Raw genomic sequence first — 15,304 nt, 5'->3', positions numbered from 1 at the left:
AACTCAATCACATCATTTTTCTTCAGGTTTAGGCCTAAAATGTATTATATTCCAGTAGTCCTTCACTTTTTTCTATATCTGCTCATAATCAGAATTGAGCCCCGCTTGTGGTTTAAATATTTCTTTAGGAGACTGAATTGAAATTGTCAAAATTTCTCAGTATTCTTTTCTAAACTGCTCTTGCAGTGTTTGGCCTGGTGACGGACGATCTGTGTGAAGTCTGTAGAGCCATTTCATTTACTAATGGAGGAAAGCAGAGAATTCCTTTCAGCGCAGCAACTTTGTGTGTCATTGGGATTATAATAATCTACTTCCCTCTCGTCCGGCTCTTATCTGGTGTGAAAGTGCGCTAAAATAAACAAATATGATCCCTCCCACACACACAAGACCAAACAAAATGTGTTTTATATAACAGATTTAATTCTTTTTAGGCTTGATAGGACACTTGCCGGACCGGAAAATGATTGCACAGTACTCAACTCAATTTGCATTGCACCGTTTGAACATAAAAACTACAAAAAAGGAGGAAATTCAATCACGATTTGAAACAAATATATAATTTCTTAGAACATAGATGTTCACCTTCATACACAGGAAAATGAACAAAGAGAGGAAGGCTGTGGAGACGGCCCTTAAATGTCATTCTAGAAGGATTACACCTCCATGCACGTGGAACGGCGGTCCGTGTCCTAAATTAGGAGCGGACGCCAAGCGTGACCTTCACACACATTAGACATGAGATAGTAATTATCATCTACATTCGTTGGAAGTTGACTCCTTGCAGTACATTTCCACAGAGATCATTAAGGTGCTTGAACCAAAGACATGAATGAAGAGCTCTTAGCTTTGCAGTACAGTGATCAAAAACGCTGAACCGCGTTCACGTTTTTCTGAGTTTCCATGTGCTTGTGACCTTTAAGGTTGGCTCTAATGTGCGCAGCCTGGTGTTTAAGTTAAGGAGGATGGTTAAAGGGAAAAATCCAATTTTTTCCTGAATGTTTTTGCAAGAGATGTTTTCTTTACTTTTTAGTCTTAAGGCTTTAGAAAAGCAGAACACTAATTCCCCTTGAAAATGACATCACGGAGTTCTGCATCATCTGAGATTAAACTAAAAAACAATCCGAGAAATGAGAGTAAAGATACATTTAAACAACATTCAAAATGAGAAAAAAAAGGTTTCTTTAAGATCATTTGCAATAAATATCAACAAATAAAACTATTTTTGTGTGCATGACAACAAAAGGGCACATAAGGCAGCTGGAATGACATTTCATCGTTTGCCTTTCGGGAAATTTGCTAAAAGCAAACTTCTTTTGGCATGTTTTGGAGTTTTTCTCAAAGCAGAACAAAAATTTTGCTAAAGAACTTTACCTTTCACTAAAAAAGCGAGACATATACACAGTAGCTAGTTTTGGCAAAGCACAAGTTTTCTACAGAACCCTGAACATGACAGCAAAAGTAAATTGTTCCCTCAAGTTGCATTTTGTGCACACAAGATGCTAACTTGTTCAGACAAGATGCTAACTTGTGAACTTGCATACAAAAGACGCTAACCTGTCCGCACAAGATGCTAACCTGTCCGCACAAGATGCTAACTTGTGAAGATGCTAATCTGTCCGCACAAGATGTTAACTTGTCCACACGAGATGCTAACTTGTCCGCACGAGATGCTAACTTGTGAAGATGCTAACTTGTCCGCACGAGATGCTAACTTGTCCGCACGAGATTGTAAGTTGTCCACCTGAGATGCTAACTTGTCCGTTCGAGATGCTAACTTGTGAAGATGCTAATCTGTCCGCACAAGATGCTAACTTGTCCGCACAAGATTGTAAATTGACCACCTGAGATGCTAACTTGTCCACACGAGATTCTAACTTGTGAAGATGCTAACTTGTCCACACGAGATTCTAACTTGTGAAGATGCTAACTTGTCCACACGAGATGCTAACTTGTCCGCACGAGATGCTAACTTGTTAAGATGATAATCTGTCCGCACAAGATGCTAACTTGTCCACACGAGATTGTAAGTTGTCCACCTGAGATACTAACTTCTGCACGAGATCCTAACTTGTGAACTTGCATACAAAAGATGCTAACTTGTCCCCACAAGATGCTAACTTGCGAAGATGCTAATCTTTTCGCAAAAGATGTTAATTTGTCCGCACAAGATGCTAGCTTGTCCGCACAAGTAGCTAACTTGTCCACACGAAAGCTAACTTGTCCGCACAAGATGCTAACTTGTCCGCACAAGTAGCTAACTTGTCCGCACAAGATGCTAACTTGTGAAGATGCTAATCTGTCCACACAAAATGCTAATTTAAAAGAACTTTTTTTTTGTTATGCCCAGGGATCTATAGTTTTCTCTTTAAAGATTAATTATTTTCATGAAGGAAGACCACAAGAGGAAGAGCAACAAAAATATCCAAAAACTACACGTAGACCATGTGAACTTTAGAGGTCTTAAAGCTGATAAAGAGGAATAAACTTTACATGTTGTATTCTGGGTCATGGGGAAAAAAACATTTTAAAAGAGTTAATAAGTAACTGTATTTTTATATCAAACATTAAAGTTTTCCTCTAGTGTATGATTTACATCCATAATGAGGGTAAACTCTTAGTGGTGAAAGATCAGATGACTCCAGCTTTACCGCTCTTCTTTATGTGAGAATACAGCCTGTGGACCTATGAGAATATAGGTGTAACTTGAAGCTTCAAATGAGTCAGATTGTAAAAAGCTGGCGACACCAACTTTGGATTATTTCCGTAGTTTCATGTGACGGTGTAGAGCTCCTCCTTGCTGCTCTCACAGAGCGTATATCCACAAATCCGGGGTCTCCAGCTCCAACTCCAGCTGAAGCCTCTGCTCCACCCCAGCGCCTCTCGGTGCTTCTCCTTTGGCGGTAGCAGAAACACCACGCAGCTGGCCACCAGGATGTGCCACAGCGAGTGCGTGTAGTAATAGTTGTCTTCGGTCTCTGCAAAAATGTACAAGCACACCCCCACCAGGGCGCAGCACAGTCCGGGGATGAGGTAGAGGACCCAGCGCTTCCATGAAGGTGGGTAGCAGCGTCTGCGGCGGACGCCTCTGTACACCTGCAGACACCGGCGAGAAAATGTCGTTTAAAAGTGGACAGCTTTGTGACGGACGGAGAAAAATCCCAGTAATGTTCTCACCCAAGTTGAGGCCATCAGCAGTATTGCACAGAGGATGGGGCCCAGCATGTTCCACAAACCCTTTCGGTCCAGCTGCATGGACATGGCTATCAGCAGAGCTCCCAGCATGAACAGAGTCTGGGAGAAAGTCAATAAATCAGCAAAAAATATTTTAAATGTCATTTTAATTTACAATAAACAAACTAGACAGTTAATGCGTTCAACTCCCATTGAGATAGTTCAAACTTCCACATCCAGTAGCCTTAGAGGCCATGTATTCATACAACCCCCTGCCGAGTGTGGTAAAAGAACGTACGTATTTGGCGATGTCTCTGATTCGAGCCATGCACAAGATGGTGACCCAGATGGAACAGACCGACCCGAGAAAGTCGCAGTACTGCAGGGCGTCGTAATCCATAATGCACCAAACGGCCACGCCTGGCTGGTCACACGCGTGATAGAACTGCAGGAAACAAGAAAAACAAACAGTTTCTTTACTTTACCACTTTAAACCTCCATGTTCTTTGGACACCCTATTATTAGTTGAATGCATACGTGCCTCTCCCCTTTAATCTAAACGGGTTTTTTTTTTGAGGAAACTGCCCGACAGAATCAGAACTTTTCGAAGATCAGTAACACAAAAACATGTGGGGAACGCCAAATTTGCCTCCTAGAGAGTAAATTACAGTTAAAAATCCAAAACTTTTGATGTAAATGTCATTTTTATTTTAAAAAAATATACTCCGTTTAAGGTCAAGTGAAGGCTACAATCAAAATAAAGAACTGTTTAACTAGAAAACATGTCCCGCTCTGGCAGCTGTTGGAAGGCAGTCCGGGGGATCAGTGAGCCACTTTCAGCACCTCCCACAGTGAGAGCTTTGGGATGCGGGAGAGTCCTGCAACAGCACCCGCCGCTTAGCACTGGACGTCAAAATGTTGTCTTCAGTGATCCTTCAACGAATGTGTCCATTATCCGATCAGCCTCTCATTTGTGAGATTGTCTGACGCAGACGGCTGCTAACGATAACTAGAGCTCACATAAGGAAATCATTTTTGGACAAACTGTCAAAAACCGTCACCTTGGTGGAGCTCATCTGCATCTCGCTATCCTCATCAGGGTATCAAACTCAACCATATGTTAGGGACAATGAACACAGCTTTGTGCTATCGGTCACATTTTGAATCTACAGGAATACGTGATGAAATCCTGACGTTTGTTGTTGCGCCGTTCATCCACAAACATCCCCTCGTTTTGTTGCGGGACAATACACGGGACCATTTTGCCAGACAATTCCTGGAAGCTGAAGACATTCCAGGTCTGGCCGGCATTCTCAATGGTGCGGTCTAATCAGTCTCTCGACGTGCCTCATGTGAGCCCCTCAAGGTGCAACAGATGCTTGTCAACATCAGCATTTGATTAAATCAGTGAACCTCTAAGGAGGCAGGGATGCTTCCTGTTTTGGAACATTCTAGTGTGTTCCAACCAAATACCAAAAGAGGAAACATTAGAGTTTTTTAATGTATATTAAACTGAATGTACCATTAGTGTATTTTAAAGACCCACTCTGATTAAAATCGTCTTTTTGTGTTATTAACTTGTTCCTGTAGCATTTTTCTCATAATAGAGGACCTATATGAAATAATTTATGATTAAAACTGAGTCTGAGTACCGTATTTTTCAGACTATAAGTCGCACCGGAGTATAAGTCGCAGGGGCCAAAAAATGCATAATGAAGAAGAAAAAACCATACATAAGTCGCACTGGAGTATAAGTCGCATTTTTTTCAAGTAATTTATTTTACAAACTGGTTGAAAAAAACGATATTACATCATCCTGGAAGGTAAGTTATAACATTCATAAGTGAATAGAAAACAGGCTGAATATGTGTCAACACATATTCACATATTAGCATCATGAAAAAAACGAAAAGGTGTAGCATTTATATAACATAACAGTTTTATTTAACTATAGCCTCAAGAACTCATCAACTTTGTATCTTTACTGTAATTGTTTGCACGCAATCTCACTCCATATCACTAAATCCCTTAAATTCTTCGTCCTCAGTGTCACGTCTGAATAACTAAAGTAAATAAAGTAAATAAAGTAATTGCATAGATCACCATAAGAGGGCACTCTAGACTTACGGTCCATATCTCATCTCATTAAAAATTCGTATATAAGTCGCAGGGACATTCAATCTATGAAAAAAACCGCGACTTATAGTCCGGAAAATACGGTATTTCTCAATTTAAATTGCATTGGTTTAGAAAAACTGGATGCTTGAAAGTGCTCAGACTAATGACGCAGTTCATGAAATGGGCGTTCCAACCCACTAACCACACACCAACAATAAACCACCTAAAGTTTAAGTCTCATTAGTTGTCACCCAGATAGGTGTATGAAATTTGTCCTCCACATTTGACCCATGGAGAGCAGGAACTGAAGACACAGTATTTTTTTTTTTTTTTTTTATTCAATTAATTGTGAACCAGGAAAAGACGGGAAAAAATCCAGTATTGGTCACCATTTTTGTTACAGCAGTAATGTTAGCTTGGGGGTGTGAGGGGCTGTAAGCTAGCAGGGAAGTGTGAAAACAGAGAGCAACAGGGAGGGAAAGGGGGCGGGGTTGCTCTCGTCCACAACTAAGAGGTAAATTTCTAATGAACTCTTGCCGCTCTGCAGAAACTATGTTCTAGAAAATGACATTTTTTTTTATTTTAGCTAAAAAAAACCCCAGCATAATCCTAAAGTAAAAAAACACAGGGAATGCTTTAAATGGATCAAAAGATGACTTTATGTGCCATTATGTGGCACATAAACACAGGGGGGGTGGTTTCTTATCTACAGTTTTGGAACGACCATTTCATCAACCTGACTGAGCTGGACTGAAAGAAAGAAATCCATTAAAGGAAAAGAAGAGAAACTGAAACCAGTTAACCTGTTAATCTAACATCTCCCTACTTCATGTTCCCCTTGGCTGCATCCAGAAATGTTCTCCTTGGCTTTTTCTTGTAGGTCTCCTGCTTAGCAGCTCTGATTCCTATCTTTTTCCTGATAAAAATCACTGTTCCTCCACTGCACATGTTCCAACCATCTCATTTGGGCTTTTCTGGTTTTATCTCAACAACATGACCTCTCCCTATGACGTACTCGCTCCTGATCTTATCCCTCCTCCTCAATCGTAAAGAGAACCGCGGCATCCTGAGTTTACTTTTGCAATAGTCTGTACATTTTTGCCTTTATATCTAAAAACAAAGTACGCGTGGAAACAAAACAAAAGATTAGATTTAAGTTTTTAGAAATCCTTCAAAATGAAAGGTTGTGGTGACATATAAAGAAATATTTGGACCAATAAATAAGTCATTTTTAAAATAAATATATATTTTTTATTTCCTTAAAGGATTACTTTGAATTAATAAAAGTTGCTGTTCGGCTGAGGTTGTTACAGTTAAAGAAAGCTGGCAGACTGCAGCCCACTACGCCTAGTGTTTGTTACCGTGGAGAAGAACATGGTGAAGCAGTAGACGGAGGCCTCGGTGATGTAGAAGCGCCTGATGGCCACGACGATGGCGGGCAGGAAAGACAAGTTGCTGAGCGTGAGCAGCAGAGTGGAGACGAGCTGGCGGCCGTACGACAGAGCCGAAGAATAGTCAGTGCATCCCCAACCCTTCCAGCCTGCAGAAAAACAAATAAACATGCAGCACGAGTGTAGAGGTAGAATCTCCTTATAGATGAGGAGATGTTTGAGGACATTTGGAGACTTTTTCCTCCATAATCGTACCAGCCTTGCAGACGCAGGCAGCGTACAGGTAGCTGTAGGATCTCAGGAGTCTGCATTCACCATACGAGCCGCAGTCCTCCACACAGGCGCTGACAGACAACTCTGGGAGCACCGACACCACCGACGTGTTACCACAGGAGCTGCTGAAGGGAGCATAGTTATATATTATAATCTGTAAACATCTTTATGTAAAGAAGCATCAACACAAACGTGATAGTTTTGAGTTTTCTGCGACACTTTTGTCATCCTCTGATGCTGCAGCTACACTAGAAGCTTTCACAGCTAAGTTGTTTAATATATGTCCTAATTAACATTATTTCTCTCTTTGGGAAACTAAAATAACTGTTAATTTGAGCTCCAAAATTACATTAACTCAGGATTTCATATTTAAAGATGTACTTTTACAAAAACGCATGTCGTTTATCTGCCAGGACAGCCACGACATTCAAACAAACTCCTTAATATTAGAAAGTCGCAGCATAATTCTTGATTTAGTTTCTTTAGTTCATGATTTGCTTTAGCTAAAAAAAAACAAAAATATATATTTTTCATATGCAAAAATATAAAATGAAAATATAAATAAAATAAAATGAAATACCTCAATAGGGGTAAGATTATAGGAAATTGCTTTATGCCACTGCTTTTCAAGCAACTCTACTTTACTTTGAATATAAAGGGATTTTTATCTAATGTATCCAATTATGTGACCTATGTGTGTATTGTATAGTATTACTGCAAAAATCACTACTTATGAATATGAGTAAAGATCATCATCCTCTAACATTTTTGTTATTTTTTTCTTTGCTTTTAAATCAATGGATTTCTTTATTTATGAAATGAGTTTGATATATCTGTGTATTTCTTTTTAGTTTGGTTGTACTGTCCACAATTAATGCTTGAAATAAACCAATAAATCTAATATTTTCATTCCAAAACCAGCATAAAAAAAAATCATAAATTGTTATATTAAAAACTAACAGAAAGAAACATTTTTAATAAAAAAAAACAAAAAAAATCCATGGATTTCATTAACTGATCTTAAATTCTGAAGGCTAAATCTTAATGTTTAATACAAACTAAAAAGAGAAAAAAATCCCATTCACTTGTTGATGGCTCTTATAGATGGAAAACTACACAATTACCACTTTTATTTTTAATAATTTGGAAAAGGATCTAACATAATTCCACCCCTCCCTCCATCTTTGTTCTGATTGGATAGGATTAAGCGTTTAAGTCATTTAACAATTTGCATCAAACTTCATCTTTCGTGAGGTGTGAACACCTATCACAGTAGACAGTTGGTTGTTCTGCAGCGTGCGTGCATGCGTGTTACCTGTTGCAGTGGAGCTGCAGGGTGAGGTACCACAATGCAGACTGAGGGAAGGGCAGTCTGAGCACCGCTTTAGGGACACTGCTGTTCACAGCCACACCGTATCCTCCGAATAAAGCTGTCGACAAAGACAAACATTTTTGTTTTATTTGACTTTTATGAGTCAAATTTACGCAGAAAAAAAATAACTTAAATCCTTGACTTATTTAATTCTCCAAAAAAACATTTTTTGACTTTGGTTTTGGATAAACTGCTTTTTGAAAAAAAGAGAAAAAAATCCAACAAACATGAAAAACATCAAAACTATACATTAAAATAAAACACATTAAGTCTAAGTTATGCCAAAAAAAAACCCTAACAGTTGAGTAATCTTATCTGAAAAGCATCACTAACAATCAAGTTTATAACTGGTTAATTAATGATCAAAAATGTGAACGCTGATACATTTTCACTAAAAACACACAATAGTACAAAACTGGCATGATAGTGTGTGTTGACGTTTGTGTGTGTCTGTGTGTTGGACAGGTGGTGTGTGTCTGTTGGTGTCTCGTGTGTGTCAGTGTGTTTGTGTGCCATGTTTTCGTGAGTTTATGCTTTTGTGTCTTGTGAGTTGATGTGCGTTAGAGCGCTGGTTTGTGTTAGTCTGTTTTAGTGCGTGTGCGTGTGTGTGTTGGAGTGATCGTGTGTTAGTATGTTGGCGTGTTGGTTTTTGCTGGTGTGCACGTGCATCTTGTGTGTTGGTGTTACGGTGTGTGTTAAGGGTTGTAAGTTTGCTAAAAGAACCAGAATCCATAAAAACAGAATAACTTCACCTGTGCGACAGGGTTGGGAGTGGTTCAGCTGCAGGACTGGAGCAAAGGGAGAAAAACAGGCAACCACACTGCTGCTGTTGTCCAAGACTACATCGGTCTATGGAAGAAGAAAAAAGAAAATGGAAGGCGTCCATCCTTCTGTTCTCCCAGACCTCACTGAGCATGTGCAGAAACTCAGACTTACCGTATTCAGAGTGAGTCTCAAATTGAGAGTCCCCCCTGTGGCTTGAGTCTGCAGCGGGTAGGTGAGCAGAGTGGGATGGGCGTCCGTGACGCTGACGTTTGGCCCGTTGGTGGCTGTGAATCGGAGCGAGAGAACGTCCACTTCCTCGTAAAGAACGGGAACGCTCCACACGCACGCCGACATCATCAGAGACGATGGCAGACCGGAGGATTTATTGGCCGAGCTGAAATGGTTTGAAACCTCGGTGGAGTTGGTTTGGCTGCTGTTGTTGTTCTGAGGCTTCTTGAAATCATCTCCTCCTTCAAGGCCTACACTTTTAGGCTTACATCCCTCTGAAAAGACAAGGAAGTTTTTTCAAACAGAGATAAAACACAGAACTCTTTTTTTTTTTAAGGCATTTTCTTTGTTCACCTGTGTAGCTCCAGGTAATCCCAAAGGTCACAGAGCGGTTGACCTGGCTGCTCTCCACCACGACTCGCAACCAGGTGTCCCACGGTGGGTTCAGCAGAGATGCAGAGCAGCTCATCCCCGAGCAGTTCACGGTCACCGGATGCCGCAGCAGGAAGTCAGAGCCGAGCCTGAGGAGCAGCGAGCAGGTTCCACTCTCTGCAGCCTCTCCCGACGAGCAGCCGCGCACAGATACCGAGAGGGACGAGGCAAACTCCGGAACAAACAACCTGACCAAAAAAAATAAATAAGCTTCAAACGTCTCATTCTCTTTTAAGAGGGCAACCAAAGGAAGCAGAGCATGCATGAATACGCAATTATTACTTAAGGCGTGCAGGTTGCTCAAAGGATGCAGTCTGTGTGAGGAATGCATCCTGTTGTAAAACGGGTGTGTCCACCGCCCTCCGGACTGACAGCTGAGGCTGGAAGAAGTACGTGCAGGACGGGAAACCCTAACACAGAAAAAAACATGAACGCTGAAAGGTTAGACACCCCAAAACATCACATACAAATACTTTTTTCTTTTTTTTAAAAAAAAAACCACAACCAAAAAACAACAAAACATCTTTCCCACAAAAATCTTGTCAAACAAGACGACTCTGCAAGATAAACACGGGAAAAAAATGTTGTTTAGCTGCTTTGCAAGCAAAAAAAACCTGTTAACCTACTATGCTCCTGTTTAACAAGTCGTAAGGTTTTTAGAGGACAAATTGAAGGCATCTCTTGCAGCTGCTTTGACAAGAAAATATGAAAATTTGATTCAACAACTAATTGAAAGTGTTTTTGTTACCCAAAAAAAAAAAAAAATTTAGGATAAAAATTGTTAAAAAGCCCCAACTAAGGACATAGACAGACCTTCTGCTCGATACGTCCGTCATCCTCAGGTAAGTGAGCAGCGACGAACCAGTCCCCAGGAGCGGGGTCTGACAGGTTAAACGTCGTGGAGTTCTGCGAGGTGACCGGCAGAATCAGAGACAAGCTGGGGTTCCACAGAGTCCCGTTTGGAAACACGGATCCTGTGGGATTTATAACTGGAGGGGCACCCCATCGAATATAGCTGAAACAGGAAAGACAATAATTAAAAAAGACTGAACAGGAAAGCACAAGGAGGATGACGACACTTCACTTCTTACACAGTGACGTTGTGCTGGCCACAGTAGAAGCTGTTCGCTCTGGTCACTGTGAATGTCCAGCGTGCCACGGCCGTTTCCTCAGGGATATGAAACCGCTGCAGCCTAACGTTGCCATACCAACCGTACTTGGAGAGCTTCTGAGCCGGTTTGGATGAGAGCTCTGCCACAAAGGTCAGCTGGCCATCTGTGAGGGAAAATTCCAGATAAGAAAGTTAACAATGTCAGAAAACAAAATACGTTTTTAAAGCAAAATAATAATAACAACTAAAGAAATATAGGATTTATTAAAAATTGTATATAGTTTAACATCAAAAAGGACATTAAATCTAAGTAGATTTTAAATTTTGTTCATACATTGGGAAGCACGGAAGTGCAAGTGTGATGATATGGGGCTACATGGGCTAAATTCTTGATTCAGAGACTTAAAAAATGGCTAGCATTATGAAACAGCCTTCAAATTCTTGGTGGATGAGTTAGCAATGGAGACCGGTTTTTACCGAAGTGTGAGCATGAACATTTAGAGGAGCGATTTTTCTACAGAAAAATACAAATTTAGCAGTGCTCCAACCATTTTATAGAGATTTCATAAAGGAAAATACCTTTAAAGGTTGATATTTTTGGTCATTTCCTTTTTCTGGGATCAATAAACTTTTATTCTGTTCTATTAGTGAGATTAAAGGTAACTTTGCTGAACACAAATCAAACTTACAACTGAGCGACAATTAAATATACTCTTCAATGCCTGTTTCAATGTATGGAAAATCAAATTAAACCCCAGAAAATTGAGTTAAAATAAACTCTGACAAAAAATGTTTTTTCAACCATGACAATAGTGCTGTAAATGTCTTTTTCTAGGTCACTTGGTAATTCTATCCTTTGCTTTTCTTGAATAGAGTGGGTGGTGCGTTCAAAGACCCATACGTCACATCTATTTGTATATATATATTTTTACTTTTATTTTTAATAGCACTATGAAAATAAAAATAAAATATAGGTCCACGGTGACCTCCTAGCTTTATCCTCCCCTTCAAATTAGAATTGTATCTTACCTAAACTGCCACGTAAAACTATTTAGACGATAACATCGTCTCATAATGTTGTTATTTTGGACACTTGCGAGTCTGTTTGTACGTTTTAATAAATATTCTAAAAAAATGGCACACGCGCGTTAAACCAAACCATTTTTATTTAATATTTTAGTGGCACGTTTTACCTTTGTGTAACTTAACACCAACAACAACCCTACAGTTAGCCAAAAAAAAAAAATGCTCTCCGCGAGACATTTCTTACCCAATCCCGACGTCCACGCCGCCGCAGCAAAGAGAAGGAGTCCACGCAGAAAAACGTCCATGTTTCCGCTAAACTGTCTGATTTTACATCTTCACCTGTAGTCGTGGGACACCTGCCACTAAAAAACAAACCTAACCGTACCTGCAAATCACTTCCGGGTAAGTACGTAAATACGGGACGTCACTCAAGGAAGCGATGCCTTTAAGGACTGTTGGAAAAATGTTCTACTTGTCCTGCATTATTGTTTTTTTTATGTTTTTGACAATTAAAAAAAGCACTGTCGGAAATATGTTGTTACATTTATTTATTAAAGAAACAAAAAAGACGTATCTTGCTATTATTTATTAATTACAAATAATAACTTCAATAATAATTGCTGAGTCACGTTTTTTTTGTTTTTGTAAAAAAAAAATGTATTTTGAAATTCCCCACATTTAAACGTTTTCTGTATATTGTCTATATTACAAAATAAAAGTATGGGTCATTGTGGCATTGCATCATTACAAAGTTGTCATAACTCTTCAGTGTCTTCATTTCAGTGTCTTTTTTTCCTGACTCAGGTTTTTTTAGGAGTTTTTCCTTACCGCGAGGGAGGGTCTAAGGACAGGGATGACCTGTTCTTTATAGTCTGTTTAGTTTTTACCTATTGTGCATATTTTATGACTCCATCTGTGCATCTGTAAAAACTACAGGCATGAAGCCCAATGAGGCAAATTGAATTTGTGATATTGGGCTATATAAATAAAATTGAATTGAATTGAATTGAATTGAATTGAATTGAATTGAATTGAATTGAATTTATGACATCCAATAGCATGAAATGTCAGCACTTAAAAGGGATTTCCTTATTTTATTGTATTTAATTTTATTTTTAAGAAAAAAAACATTTTCCACAAAAAAATCAGCATTTTTAAAATCAGCATATCAAAACAAAATCTTACATACAGTACTGTTTCATTTTTAATATTTTTTTCCAAGCTATATGATCATTTCATTTTAACAGAGAATTAAATTAAGATTATCCTTTAATTTTCTTCCATGATTTGTGTACTATAAAGACAAAAACACATGAGAGACACAAACAAGTGGACTAGTGAGAATAACACTACACTCTCAGTATCATAGTTCAGGTTCTTCTGTATTAATAGACATTTTATTTTAAACTGGAAAGGTTTAAAGCAAAAAAGACCTAAAATTGTAAAATCATAAAAATGTGACATCATCCTGAGACTCCACCCAACACCACTGAGCGTCATAGCCTGGTAGCACATTTTCAACAACAGCTGGGGTCTCCTCGTGGTCTTTGGTGTCGTTCTGAGCTGCTGTGAATGTTTCTGCTATTGGATTTATTTTAGCTTCTAATTGTTGACTTGGACCAAATAAATCTGCTTTTAGTTCTTTTCGTGTTCTGATCGACCTCTGCAGAGCTCTTCTGATGGTCTCTGCATTCCCTTTAGTCTTTTTAGGCTGCCCAGCAGCTGTGGCTGATGACTGATCGGGACGTCCAGATGCTGAATGAATGACTGTAGACCTAGGGGTGGGTGGACTTGGAGGTCTTATGTCCTTTGTGGTGAGCTCCGAGTGGTCTGGATCGACACTCTTGGTGTGCGCTGGTTTTTCACTCCAGGTTTTAAACAAATCCTCAGGGAATGTCGCACTGTCTCTGTGGAAACGAAGAAACAAAAGTGTTCAGTCATATGGAGAAAAGTCACAAGACTGTGGATTTGAAGTCCCTGTCCGATCAACTTTTGATGGGTGCAACAAAAATGGCAAGCGGACATACAGTTTAGAGCCAGCTTAAACAAAGAAAACAAAGATGGATCTATTGTTTGCAAGTGAATGCTTCAGAATGCAGTGGAGTAAGCAGCTTGTGGCTTTTACTTCACATCAACAAGCTTCTATCATCACCATTTTTATCTGCTCCCAATTCACAACAATTTGAATAAAGAAACACTCAGAAATGCAATTTTAAGCTTGACATTTCTTTAAACATTTTACTTTTCGTACATCGTGTTGTATAAGAAGAATTTAATGTTGTTTGAAAGAAGATTGGCTAAGAAGAAGAAAGAGGAAAACAGAAATGCTAGCTTAGCGCTATACTTCTGCTTCTGCACTGTAGCCAATCAGCAGTTGGCTACACTGACTCCGCCCCAACCGTTCCATTTTTTTATGGACCTACAACAAATGGGGCCTTTCGAGAGGTACAGGTACTGGTTAATAGGTCCATTCTACAATGGAAAAGCTCAAAATACCGGATCAAACTGGACTGCTCAGTGTAAACGAGGTTTTACATTTTCAACAGTATGCATGAAAATGTGCATCAAAGCACTTCAGCTCCAAAAATTACCTTCATTTATCATCTACAAGCAATAACATAAGAGACTTTTGTCCATAGCTGGAAATAAATTCAGGTATCAAAGACATTTCTATTATGTTTAATTCCATTTACTGCTGAAGAATAGTTAGTTTAGCCAAATTTGTAAGATAAAAACCAAATAACTCTTGTTACTGTTATATTTTTTTCATAATCTGTAGAACTAATGAAAAATATTATTTAGAATTTCTGAAGTTTTTTTTTCTTTGGATTTAGCTACCAATATACCTGTTTTATCAGGGATCTTGAGCCTGACCTTTAACACATTAGCGTATGTTGATGCAAACACGCACCAAACCACTAAATTACTTTATCTACTTGAAAGCAAAAACACAAGAGACTTTTTTCATAGCAGTTCAAGTGTCAAGATGTTACTTTTTGGGGGGTAAAATTCCAATTAATTCTTAAGAATACTTATAGATCATCCTTTTATCTAAATTTGACAGCTAAAAACTGAACATTTGAGTGTTTTTGGTCGTCTTGTTATTTTTTAAGACAATCTGTAGATTAAATGAAAAATATTTTTTACACTTCATAAGTTTTTTCTTTGTAATGTAGCTTCCAATTTGCTTGTTTTAATAGGGTTCTGGTTCTTGACCTTTGACCTCTTGAAGCCTAAATTACACACTAAATTGGTTTATCTATTTGAAAGCATATAAGTGATTTTTTTCATAGCTGGAAATAAATTCAAGCCTCAAGAAGTTCAATGATTAAAATTGACTTGTTTTTAAGTTTGTTTCTACCTCTAACCCAGGGGTCTCAAACTCAAATCAGCCGGGGGCCACTGGAGGCGGAGTCT

The 15,304-nt window shown here is 38.9% G+C and overlaps 2 protein-coding genes across 4 annotated transcripts in view; both read right to left on the bottom strand.

The window, feature by feature from the left end:
- Positions 1–398: 398 nt before the first annotated feature.
- Positions 399–12,311, bottom strand: pgap6 (post-glycosylphosphatidylinositol attachment to proteins 6). Of its 2 annotated transcripts, none has more exons than XM_024273859.2 (13): positions 12,132–12,311; positions 10,842–11,025; positions 10,564–10,765; positions 10,033–10,160; positions 9,673–9,938; positions 9,262–9,593; positions 9,078–9,174; positions 8,269–8,383; positions 6,936–7,078; positions 6,651–6,829; positions 3,470–3,616; positions 3,175–3,291; positions 399–3,093 (listed from the first exon to the last, which is right to left on the bottom strand). In XM_024273859.2, the coding sequence occupies exons 1-13, from the start codon at positions 12,190–12,192 to the stop codon at positions 2,770–2,772; spliced, it is 2,295 nt and encodes a 764-aa protein (XP_024129627.1). In that variant the 5' UTR covers positions 12,193–12,311; the 3' UTR covers positions 399–2,769. The 2 variants fall into 2 exon arrangements, with proteins under 2 accessions (XP_024129627.1, XP_024129628.1); XM_024273860.2 differs by having other exon boundaries at positions 6,936–7,075.
- Positions 12,312–13,138: 827 nt separating this feature from the next.
- Positions 13,139–15,304, bottom strand: part of LOC112147454 (leucine rich adaptor protein 1) — a 3,491-nt gene continuing 1,325 nt past the window's right edge. For both annotated transcript variants that reach the window (XM_024273861.2, XM_024273862.2), the window contains exon 3: positions 13,139–13,794. In XM_024273861.2, coding sequence (XP_024129629.1) covers positions 13,335–13,794 — 460 coding nt within the window. In that variant the 3' untranslated portion in view covers positions 13,139–13,334. The remainder of the gene's footprint in view (positions 13,795–15,304) is intronic.

The sequence above is a fragment of the Oryzias melastigma genome, linkage group LG17 (genome assembly GCF_002922805.2).
Source record: "Oryzias melastigma strain HK-1 linkage group LG17, ASM292280v2, whole genome shotgun sequence".
In the NCBI taxonomy this organism is placed as follows: Eukaryota; Metazoa; Chordata; class Actinopteri; order Beloniformes; family Adrianichthyidae; genus Oryzias; species Oryzias melastigma.
The sequence above is the reverse complement of the archived record's forward strand: the minus strand, read 5'-3'. Positions and strand labels throughout refer to the sequence as shown.